General features: G+C 46.0%; 1 protein-coding gene and 1 long non-coding RNA gene across 3 annotated transcripts in view; one reads left to right on the top strand and one right to left on the bottom strand.

Moving 5' to 3' along the window:
* The window catches only part of plxnb2a.1 (plexin b2a, tandem duplicate 1), a 179,244-nt gene that overhangs the window by 156,040 nt on the left and 10,704 nt on the right, over positions 1–12,500 (top strand). For both annotated transcript variants that reach the window (XM_062518614.1, XM_062518613.1), the window contains exons 28-31: positions 115–261; positions 1,924–2,080; positions 10,892–10,992; positions 12,490–12,500. The exon at positions 12,490–12,500 is cut by the window's right edge and continues 74 nt beyond it. In XM_062518614.1, coding sequence (XP_062374598.1) covers positions 115–261; positions 1,924–2,080; positions 10,892–10,992; positions 12,490–12,500 — 416 coding nt within the window. The remainder of the gene's footprint in view (positions 1–114; positions 262–1,923; positions 2,081–10,891; positions 10,993–12,489) is intronic.
* Positions 2,263–9,391, bottom strand: LOC134062562 (uncharacterized). Its single transcript, XR_009935469.1, has 2 exons — positions 9,087–9,391; positions 2,263–2,888 (listed from the first exon to the last, which is right to left on the bottom strand). It is a non-coding gene; the product is annotated as an uncharacterized LOC134062562 (long non-coding RNA).

The following is a 12,500-nucleotide window of genomic DNA, read 5'->3' as shown; positions in this document are numbered from 1 at the left end:
TGAGAGGTACATCAACTGAATCAGGACACATGTGCGGAACCTAAACGTGTGTTGCTGTCATTGTGATTTGATGTACTGTACAGTAGCTGACGCAGGTGAATGTGATGTGCGCAGGACACGGTTGGAGAGCCCCTGTACAAGCTGTTTAAGGCCATCAAGCACCAGGTGGAGAAGGGGCCGGTGGACGCCAAGATGAAGAAGGCCAAGTACACACTCAACGACACGGGCCTGCTGGGGGACGACGTGGAGTACTGCGTCCTGGTGAGTGTGTGTGTGTGTGTGTGTCTGTGTATCTGTATGTTGTCTGTGTGTTGCTGAGATATGCAGTGCAGTGTCCCATCAAGCATTGCTACAGTTGTGTTGAGCTGGAAGATAGTATGTTAGCTACACACACACACACACACACACACACACACAAACTCATCCTCATTTTCTCCTTTTCTGTTACTTACATGCATACACACACTAATGCACAGTTCCACACTTGCATACATACACACATACACACACTAACACACAGATCCACATGGTGTACATAAACCCACACTGTCTTACTCACACACTCACATACACACATTCTCAAATACACATACAGTATATGTACACACATACACACACTCACATACCTACAGTACACAAACCAATGCACAGATCCACACTCACATTCACACATACACACACTAACGCACAGATCCACATGGTGTGCAACACCCACACTTTCTTACTCACACACACATAATCACACACACACACACACACGCACGCACGCACACACACACACACACACACACACACACACACACACACACACACACACACACACACTCGCTGATCCCATTATACCTGCCCTTTCAGCACTATCTCCCTCAATTCTGTGCGGTAATAGCTCAGAGCACAGTGAGGTCAGGGCGCCGAGGGCACAGACCCGCAATGGCTGCCAGTGAGTCTGGTTTCCTCTAATCAGACCCTTAATGCAGCGACTGGAGAGCCAGAACGGCCAGAGCTCCTCTAAACAGGACAGTCTTAGCAAGAAGCAGACGCGCCGATAACGTGTCTACGGAATGAAAGATAGCACAGGCACACTAAATAATAATAACAACAATAACAATGCCCTAGGGATGGCTGCTATTCCAGGCACTGAAGCTCAGTATCAGTCCATTCCGCACCTTACCCCTTTATTTATTTTATTTTATTTATTTTATTTTTTCTGGCGAAGTAGGAGAATATCAATATCGCCGTCGTGGCGGCAGCGAGGTTAAACTGGAAGAGAGGTGGGATTTATGTGGCTTTGGACGCCAGTAGGCACAGTCTGGTTTTGTGTCTCCCAGATAAGGGTATGGGGTTTACGGTCCTCCTGATCTATGGGGCTGTCTGTGGGCTTCCGGGAGGTGCCGGGGATTGTGTGTGTGTGTGTGTGTGTGTGTGGGGGGGTGGTGGATCTCTCACTAAAGTAGGAATTCACAACAAAGCTGGTTGGTAAACTGTAAACGCTTTTGTCTTTGGACATTTGAAGCTTGAACAATTGGAACGGCTTTCAATCAGTGCTTGTAAATATTATGTGTTGTCATTGTAAAACTCATCAGTGTACGTGTGTGTGTATGTGTGTGTGTGTGTGTGTGTGTGTGTGTGTGTGTGTGTGTGTGTGTGTGTGTGTTTCTCGCTTATCTTCTGTTTGTGTGTGTGATGGAGAAATATCTGCTAGTGTAGGTCAAATGAAGGATAATGTTCAATAGTATATCACAGTAAGATTACTAAAATATGAGCGAGTCATTTATGTACAGCAGCATGCACTACGCAAAGATTTTTCCATGCAGATTGAGGTCAAAGGTCAAAGTTCAGAGATCATAGAGATCACTGTGGTGAATGTGTAACCTGATGTGTAACCTGATTTGTAACTGCTGTCCATATTGTCTCTTGGGTCAGACCCTGCAGGTTCTGGTGCACGGGGAGGGTCCGGACGTGACCCCAGTGAAGGTCCTGAATTGCGACACGATCTCGCAGGTGAAGGAGAAGATCATCGAACAGGTGTATCGCAACCTGCCCTACTCTCAGAGGCCCAAGGTGGAGAGTGTCGCCCTAGGTAAGAGAAGAGAAGATCTCCTTACCAAGATTCACTTATCACGTATCATCATCGGAACATCTACATATCTATACCTTCATATGCAATACCAAAATATGTACATGTAACACAGGTAAACTAAGAGGCAAATAGGCCTATACCTGGAACTGGAATATCAGTGGCTCCAAGAGGCAGACCAAAAGTTGTAGCAAAACGTATTTATTTTGTTAATTCATAGATAAGATAATGGCTTGTACTACCACAGACACAAAGGTTCAAGTACCCCCAACCCTGCAAACAAACGTGTAAAAGTAACACTGCAAGGATCACGCTATAAGGCAATATCAAAATCACACCAGTCTCTCACACGGGTATAAATCTTACTGCAAGGGTCACGCTATAAGGCAATATCAAAATCACACCAGCCTCTCACACGGGTATAAATCTTACTGCAAACAATTAATACACACAGCACTGCAACCGTGAAACAAGGCAAGCTGGGGGCAATGCAACCTCACGATAGGGCATACAAACATAGTTAAAATAGACATGCATATAAAGAATAAATATCAAACATTTACATTTACCCAGGCGGGAAGTGCGACGGTCGGGAGAATGCGTTGCCTGCCGCTACAATTACAGCAGCACTAAACATGAACTGATTTGCGCTCTAGACTACAACAAATTAATTCAACTTCACATATCTCACCAACTCAACGTTAATGGCGATTTTCGTGGCGTGCTCTCCCGACTCCCGCATTTCCCAGACAAAGCGGCCGCTTCTCACCTGAGTCTCAAACATTTTAAAAACATACGTTCATCCACACACCTCCCTCACACCTCTGTGACGTCATGACGCAAGTTCATTCACTCAACCAGAGCGCAGCACAGGATGAGATCCAATCACACAAGCAGGACACAACACACACCCAAAACGAAAGGCACTGTGTCAAATAACAAACAGACAGTATCCAAATCACCTCAACCACACAAAAATAACCCTCTACTGGACGCCGTTACATCCCTCCCCACTTTGCAATAGCCATGTCCTCATGGCAGCTTGTCCGTTACGCTTCTTCAATGAGACGAGTGGGTGGCGCCCCCAAGTTAGAGCGAATGGATCGTCTCACACATTGTGATGGGGTTGGGGTAGTTCCAGCACCTGACGGTTGCTGGCTGAGAGGCTGACCATCGTCCTGTTCAGGTTCTTGTTGGGGCGCAAATGTTCTTACAGCAGGCTGTGGACCAGACTGATCATAGACAGTCGAGGTTGGCTGATCATCGCACGCTGGGGTGTGTTGCCGAATCGTCATACCAGAACAGTCATTGTCTGGCAATGGAGCAGTGTTGGATTGACCATCTGTGGAGGAAACTGGAACCAGACAGATGGATAGTTCGTCGTCCCCTGGGATGGACTGTATGCTGCCCCCGCTGGAGCGGTCATCGTCCCGCAGAGCAGTAGTGCTGGGTTGGCCAATCAGTAAGGGACCTGCAAAAGACAGACCATTCCACAGGGAGGCAGAAGGCCCCACATTACCTTGTGGAGAAACAATAGGTGGAATGTTAGATGGCACAACAGAAACAGGACATGGTTTCATTAAATTTCTGTGTAATACCATTTCTCTCCCCTCCCCGGTTTCTGGCTTTACCACATAAACAGGTAGATCAACATTAGGTTGTTTCACAATCACATATGGTTCATTTTCCCAATAATCTGTCAATTTTCCATAAGGCCTAGCACCCCGTTTCTTTAAGAGAACCCTCTCCCCGGGAAGTAAAGGCAAGTTAAGGGGACAATTATCATAATGTGTCTTTTGATGTATCTTGACCTTTCCTGTCTGCTCCCTTGCCGCGCTATGGGCATAAGACAGCCTGCGGTGGTGCGCATGTACCCACTCAGGTAGAGGATCTGACACATCTGGAGGAGATGTCCCTAAGGCCACATCGACTGGCAGGCGTGGGTGCCATCCCAAAAGAAGATAGGAGGGTGTGTGGTTGGTGGAACTATGCACGGCATTGTTATATAAGAAAATCAACTCTGGGAGGTATGATGGCCAGTGTGACTTTTTATCATTCTCCAGTGTGCCTAACAATTGCAGAAGAGTGCGGTTCATTCGCTCACAACCCCCATTCCCCTGAGGGTGATATGGGGTAGTATGAGTTTTCTTGATCTTATATAGGGCGCACAACTGCTGCATCACATGCGATTCAAAATTTGGACCTTGGTCAGCATGTAGTTGTTTTGGGCATCCAAAGAAACGGATAACATTTTCCCATAATGCCTTTGCTGTTGTTGCTGCTGTCTGATCCCGCGTTGGGACAGCCCACGCATACTTAGTAAAGGCATCTATTATCACCAACACATACTGGAGTCCCTCTGAGGATGGAGGTAGTTTAAGAAAGTCCATTTGTAGTATTTCCAGAGGAAATGACGTAATGATTGGGACCAATGGGGCTTTCGTTCGAGTTGTGGGAGCTTTTCGCAAGAAGCAGCGAGAACAAGATGTACTCCAATCCAACACATCACGACCCTGTCCCACCCAGAAGAAGCGACTTCGCATCAGATGGAGTGTCTTCTCTCCCCCAAAGTGGCCTGCGTGCTCATGGCATAGCTTCCAGGCTTGTTTTCTCCATGTAGCTGGCAACACCAGTTGGTGCCACTCTGCCAAACTTTTAGGGTCTCTCAAGCTACGGTACAAGATGTCATTCTTTAAGAAGAGTCTGGAGCGATGTTTCCACAGACGTTTCGCCTCTACAGGGAGTGCTGCTCTCGCTGCAGGTGGAAAGTGTCGTCGTCCTAGGGCCTCTATGACTGCACGGATTACCGGATCATTCCCTTGGGCCTGTTTCCAGTCCACAGAGGTCATCTCAGGGCACTGTTGGGCGGCATCAAGAGGTTTGACAGCTGGGGATCCCAGGCCTATTGTGTCACAGCAAGCATGCACCACCTCAGAGCATACCGTTTCCATCGGGTCAACGTCCTCCTCTCCAGGGTCGTTGGTCTGTAGGGGCACTCGAGACAGAGCATCTGCATTAGCATTTGTTTTCCCTGCTCGGAATTTAATCTCAAAGTTATAATTTGCTAGTTGAGCAGCCCATCTCTGTTCTACACTCCCTAAATTTGCAGTTTGTAAATGAGCAAGGGGATTGTTGTCAGTAAAAACAAGAAATTTTGCACCTAGCAGATACTCATGGAATTTCTGTGTAATGGCCCACTTAAGGGCCAAAAATTCCAATTTAAAGGAGCTATAGTTTGAGTCATTCTTTTCTGATGGATGTAAACTACGGCTCGCGTAGGCTATAACTCGCTCCTTCCCCTGCTGGACTTGGGCTAAAATAGCTCCCAAACCCCTGTGACTGGCATCAGTGTAAAGCACAAAAGGAAGTGTGAAATCGGCATATGCCAACACAGGCGCTTGGACTAGTGCCTGCCTTAGCTGTTGAAAGGCGTCTTCTGCCTCAGCGCCCCAGTCCTTTAGTGGCTGTGTCTTCTGACGAGTTTGGTTCCTGGATTGGCCACAAAGGAGCTTGTTAAGAGGCATGGCAACTTTAGAAAAATCTTTTATAAAGCGGCGGTAGTAGCCAGTCAGCCCTAGAAATGCTCTAAGTTCCCGAACTGTAGTTGGTTGTGGCCATTCCTGTATAGCTTCTACCCGCTCATGTAAAGGTGCAATGCCTTGCTCAGACACCACATGACCCAGGTATTTTACCTCTTTTTGGAAGAGAAAGCACTTACTGGGCTTCAATTTAAGACCTTGGTCTGCCAAGCGCTGGAACACCAGCTCAAGTCGCTGTAGATGGGATGAGAAGTCAGGTGAAAAAATAATAATATCATCCAAATAAATTAATAAACTTTGAAAGTTTAAATCCCCTAAACAAGCCTCCATTAATCTTTGAAATGTAGCTGGCCCGTTACATAACCCGAATGGCATGCGATCCCATTCATACAAGCCCATGGGTGTTATAAAAGCTGTTTTTTCTCTGTCCTCTGGGTGAACAGGGACCTGCCAGTATCCACTGGCCAGATCCAGAGTAGAGAAGAACTTCGCCTGGGAAAGCATGGTCAAAGACTCCTCAACACGTGGGAGGGGGAAGGCGTCTTTACGTGTAAGGGTGTTTAATTTACGGTAATCCACACAAAAACGTGTGGACCCGTCCTTCTTTTTCACCAACACAATTGGCGAAGCCCATGGACTTGTGCTCTTGTGTATAATGCCAGCTTCCAACAGGTCTTGTAGGAGAACACGCACCTCTTGATAGAGGCTAGGGGCAATTTGACGATGACGCTGTCGAACTGGAGCCGAATCACCTGTGGGAATCTCGTGAAAAACAGTATGGGTGTACCCGTAGTCATCATCACTCAAGGCAAAAACATGTCTGTATTGAGCCAGTAAACATCTCACCTCTTGGGTCTCTTTGGGGGACAGTCCGGAATTCTCCAGCTCTACTGGGATGTTGCTTGGGTCAGAACTAGGGAGGGAAACTTCTGGTTCAAGGTGGACTTCCATCACGCCAGCCGTCTCCATCGATAGTTGCACTGCACCCGAGACAACATCTGTTGGTTTAATCAAGGACATTTGAGCTAATTTCTGGTACTTTTTGAGAAAAAGGGGGCGGTTACACAGGTTTTTCAGTCTTACTGGGACAGTGTTTCCTTTAGCAGACACAACAGCCCGAGCTACCCAATAGGCCTCGGTCTCTGGTGGTGCCTCAACCAACCCAAAGTATGGCCGACCTCCTGGTCCACCACGCACACGTCCTGGAAGAACCATCTCTTTTCCCGGTGGTACTTCAGTGTTGGTCAGTACTCTCACAAAACTCACTTCACCATGACCATCATTGAATTTGGCTTCTTCACTACAAAGTCGCATTGCGGACGTCCACGCCTGACGGCCAGATGGGGTCGCTTCGAGCACCAGATCCAGGTTAGCATGCTCTCTTGATGGGATCTTATCTTTAAACAAAATGGACCAACAGTGACGGAGAATATTCATTCCTAACAAGCATGGGCTACGGGTTAGACATTGATCTCGCACTACAATAATGCCACAGCTGGGGAGTGTCAGACCGCCGATACCAACAGTTGTTTCTAGGCACCCAACATACGGGATTGACCTCCCATTAGCAGCTGTAAGCGAGAGCCATGCAGAGGGGTCTTGTAACTGAGCACCACAGTCTCCAAACAGTTCTTTAAATGTACTTTCTTTTAAAAGACTAACTTGAGAGCCAGTATCGATCACACATGGCACTTCCTGTTCGGCCAACCGTGCCATAACAATGGGGCTTTGTCCTACCAAGTTGTTAAGAGCTCTTCCTCTCACCCCGGTTTCCCCCACTGACAACCCCGCGTCAGTGGGGTTTACTAGTTTAAAGGGCGCGAGCCCACAGAATTTGAGCGCTCCCGCTGCTGACAATGCCTCTGGATGTGACCTGGCTGATGGCATTGGCTACAAATGGGTTTCCCGTCAGAAGTATATTGATGTAAGCGGGGTGCATGGGGCCTAAAAGACTGCCTATTTGTATAAGAGGGGGTTGGTAGACTAGATCGCCGCCCCCTATGGTAGTCGTATGACTCATAGTTCTGTCCAGTCATGCTTCTAGAGGTTAAGCTAAACTCCTCTCTAAGCTCACTCGCAATACCTTTTGAAAGTGTCACCATCTGGTCCTTGATCTCAGCAGCCATTTCCTCTCTTAGTTCTTTCTTCAACTGTTGGAGGTCAACCTGGGTGGAAGGAAGTCTTGTTACCTGTCCCACAGCATCACATGCAGCTAGGCCAACCTCTCCATTCACTTCCAGGCGTATGGAGGCCTCTCGATAAGTAGCTGCAAAAGACAGATCTGGAGTAGACCGAATGAGAGTACGCAATTCTCGTTTCAACAGTTTATCTTGCATTCCATCCACAAACTGATCACGCATTAGGGAATCGCAGTTACGCATACTGACTGAATCTTTTTGCTGCAGCTTTTTAAAGAGCTCCTGTAGTCTGAGAGAGAAGTCAGACACTGTCTCAGATGGTTGCTGTCGGCAGCTGAAACATAGAGAGCGGAGGACTGAGGCAGACATTTTATCCCCATAAAGATCTTGAAGCCTATCAAAGACTTTCTTAGCAGTGTTTCTGTTCTCTACAGCAGTGACCAATATTTGCCGTTTGGCATCCCCCTCTAATTGATTTAAAATAAAATCAACTTGTACACTGTCTGGGATTTTATACATTCGAAACATTGCGTTTAAATTTTCAACCCATTCAGTCAGGCTTATTTCTGAGTCCCTCCCCTTAAATCTTTGCCCCCACATATTGCCTGAAAAAAAAGGTGACATTAGCATTGGTGTAAAATTTGACTCAGCAGATGATGTACCCTCCCCTGAAAGAGACATTTTAGCACAATGGTCTTAATTGAGGCCACTGAAAACCAGTCCAGGCCCTGCTTAGCAGCGCCAGTTGTAACACAGGTAAACTAAGAGGCAAATAGGCCTATACCTGGAACTGGAATATCAGTGGCTCCAAGAGGCAGACCAAAAGTTGTAGCAAAACGTATTTATTTTGTTAATTCATAGATAAGATAATGGCTTGTACTACCACAGACACAAAGGTTCAAGTACCCCCAACCCTGCAAACAAACGTGTAAAAGTAACACTGCAAGGATCACGCTATAAGGCAATATCAAAATCACACCAGTCTCTCACACGGGTATAAATCTTACTGCAAGGGTCACGCTATAAGGCAATATCAAAATCACACCAGCCTCTCACACGGGTATAAATCTTACTGCAAACAATTAATACACACAGCACTGCAACCGTGAAACAAGGCAAGCTGGGGGCAATGCAACCTCACGATAGGGCATACAAACATAGTTAAAATAGACATGCATATAAAGAATAAATATCAAACATTTACATTTACCCAGGCGGGAAGTGCGACGGTCGGGAGAATGCGTTGCCTGCCGCTACAATTACAGCAGCACTAAACATGAACTGATTTGCGCTCTAGACTACAACAAATTAATTCAACTTCACATATCTCACCAACTCAACGTTAATGGCGATTTTCGTGGCGTGCTCTCCCGACTCCCGCATTTCCCAGACAAAGCGGCCGCTTCTCACCTGAGTCTCAAACATTTTAAAAACATACGTTCATCCACACACCTCCCTCACACCTCTGTGACGTCATGACGCAAGTTCATTCACTCAACCAGAGCGCAGCACAGGATGAGATCCAATCACACAAGCAGGACACAACACACACCCAAAACGAAAGGCACTGTGTCAAATAACAAACAGACAGTATCCAAATCACCTCAACCACACAAAAATAACCCTCTACTGGACGCCGTTACATACATATTTGTACATTTATACAGTATGAACATATTTACCAAACATATTTTATGTTAATGTAGTTTCTATACTGTAAATATCCAACCATTTATTCTGTATCACGATATTTGATCCATGCATTATACAACACAGATCGACATGCGTATATTTTTAAAACATAAACATTGACATTCGTTTAACAAAAATGTATATATAATCTATTTTGAACACACCACCTACACTATGCGATGGACCCAGGAGGTGTTTATCTACAGTATGTCATCATTATGATATGTAGTGTTTTAAGCTGCATCAATTTCAATGCAAATCTGCACACTTAGTCAGTATAAACTGCACTAAATCATTCAGCAGATGTTTGTTTTTTTTTCGTCCAGAGCACCCCCGAATACAGTAGGCTTGTGCCTCAGGTTTTTCAGAACAATTAAATCGCCCCCAGAACTTTCTTGGGCTTTGCCATCTGGGTTCACTAATTAGCACACCTTCACAGCCACGGCCAGGAAGTGTTGGCTAATGAACCCATTTAAATTGTGCCGACTTAACTTTTCTGACGTGAACTTTGGAGCTGCGTTGTTCTGACTCCTGGTCCGGTTAATGCCCACTTGTCTTCTCTGCTTCTTGTCTTCTGCCGCCCATCTCTAACTCTGCATTGACACAGAGAACAGAATTTAGGGAAACAAGTAGGGAATTTAATGAAACTCGCAATGTCCAAACCGAGAGAGAGAGAGAGAGAGAGAGAGAGAGAGAGAGAGAGGAAGAGAGAGAGGTAGAGAGATAGAGAGAGAGAGAGAGAGAGAGAGAGAGAAAGAGAGAGAGCAGAGCACCAGGCTCATTGTGATTCTGAGAAGGAACTGGACCCTTGAGCAGGGAACCGAGGGTTCTTTAATTCAGTCCCGTAGTCTTGCGGTTCTGCTGGATGACTGCAGAATCACTGATATGACTACGCCTCTGAATGACACGCACACACACACACGCACACACACACACACACACACACACATACACACACACACATTCTGTCCCTCACACACACACTGTCACTCTCACAACCACACACATACATGTACACACACACATGCATATTTTCTTTCCACATACTGTACACACACATAATACACACACAGACTCACACACGCGAGAGACTCTTTTTCTCAGTCATGTGAGGTTAGGCAGGAATGGGTGGAATTACATTTTCTTTGGGGGTGTTCCGCCAGAGTTATGGGAGCCTGTGCCATTTCCATTTATCACACACTTTTTCACAGTCACACACACACACACACACACACACACACACACACACACACACACACACACATACACACACAGTGAGATATGCACTTTGTATTTCATAGGTACAACTTGAGCCATTTCAGAGTCAGAAGTGTTTAAAAGAATCCTCCTATCTAACTCTGGAGTAGACAACCAAAAGTTAATGTGTTCTTTCAACTGCATTTTTCTGAACAAAAAACCCCCTGCAATTCCCACCCCTACCACAGAGTGGCGCCCAGGTTCCACAGGGCAGATCCTTTCTGACCTGGACCTTACCTCCCAGAAGGAAGGCCGTTGGAAGAGGCTCAACACACTGGCCCATTACAACGTGAGTCTGTCTCCTCCACTTCTCTCCAACGCACAGCTTTAGATTTCGCCCTGCAGCTCGGGCTGGAAACCTGCACATCCTGCTTCCTGTCCGTATTTGCTGGAACCAATCACAAACTAGATTATCCACCAGGGGCGCACCCGGATCATTGGTCTGATTGGTTGAAGGACTATCCAAATGTGCACAGAGTCATTTGAGCTATGCCCGTTGATCATGCCTCTTGTGCAGTAGAAATACAGCGCAGACTTTCCAGACTAATGTCCAATCTTAAAAGAATGAGCTTAGTCTGGTGATAGCCAGACTAGGCAAATACTGCATTCAGCATGCCATGTTTGCAGAACTTTTATTGTTATCTTTGTGAAGCCTGGATTTCCCCCTGCTGTAATTCAACTGATAAAGCAAGGTGCTAACATTGCTAAGCTCAGGGGTTTGATGGCCAGCCTCTGGTTCTTGTATTGTGCGTAAAAGGTGGTTGCACTGTTGTTGCCATCCAATTGCTCTGCAGCTTGAACGGTCTCGCTCGCTGCGAGTCACTTTGGATAAAAGCATTGGCCAAATAATTTAGAACATCAAGAATTCAGATGCAAAAGCCTCTAAAAGCCACTTCTGTCAAAAATGTGATAACGATGGTGTGTGAATGCTCTCTACACTTAGTATACGATAATTAGATAATTTTGCTTCAAAACACACTAAATACCACTCTGCTCCTGGTCTCAAATATTGATTTAAACCCTATAGGAGCCTCATACAAAATGTCATTTAAAAGAAAAGTGCTCAGGCAGATTTAAAGGGTTTTTGCATCAAATATACGATACAATAGTTGAACACCTACACTTTCTCAACCCAGTGCTGCAGGTTAACAGCATGGTTTGTCTGCACAGTCTTGTGTAATCCTTGTATAACTTTTCTAAAGTGTTAAAGTCTGAAAGTGCGGTCTGTTAACTGCCAGACCTTGGGGCCCTCAGCGCCAAGGCTGTACTTTATTTCGGTGTTGTGTAAGTGCCTGTAGGATAAAAGCCCTTTTGAAGATGAATGGGCGTAGATGTACAATTAGGATGCATTCAGTGCATTTCTGCAGGTTCCTCCGTGCCATGGGGCGGAGCGCTGGCTATTTGTCGCTAGCACAGTAGAGTTGAATAGGGAATTAAATGGGTCTGATGTATGTACTTATTAAAGTTCTGATTGGAGACAGTTGGAGGCAAAATGACCTGTTGATTGATGGGTACAGATTTCAAAGCGCTCTCTCTCTCTCTCTCTCTTTCTTTCTCTCTGTGTATCTGTGTGTGTACTTGTATGTCTGTCCTTATGTGTGTGTGTGTGTGTGTGTGTGTCTGTCTGTCGTTGTGTGTGTGTGTGTGTGTGTGTGTATGTGTCTGTCCTTATGTGTGTGTGTGTGTGTGTGTGTGTGTCTGTCTGTCTGTCTGTCGTTGTGTGTGTGTGTGTGTGTGTGTGTGTGTGTGTGTGTGTGTGTGTGTGTGTGTGTATGTGTGTGTTTAGGTGCGAGACAA

Source organism: Sardina pilchardus, chromosome 17, assembly GCF_963854185.1.
Source record: "Sardina pilchardus chromosome 17, fSarPil1.1, whole genome shotgun sequence".
Taxonomy (NCBI): domain Eukaryota; kingdom Metazoa; phylum Chordata; class Actinopteri; order Clupeiformes; family Clupeidae; genus Sardina; species Sardina pilchardus.
The sequence above is the reverse complement of the archived record's forward strand: the minus strand, read 5'-3'. Positions and strand labels throughout refer to the sequence as shown.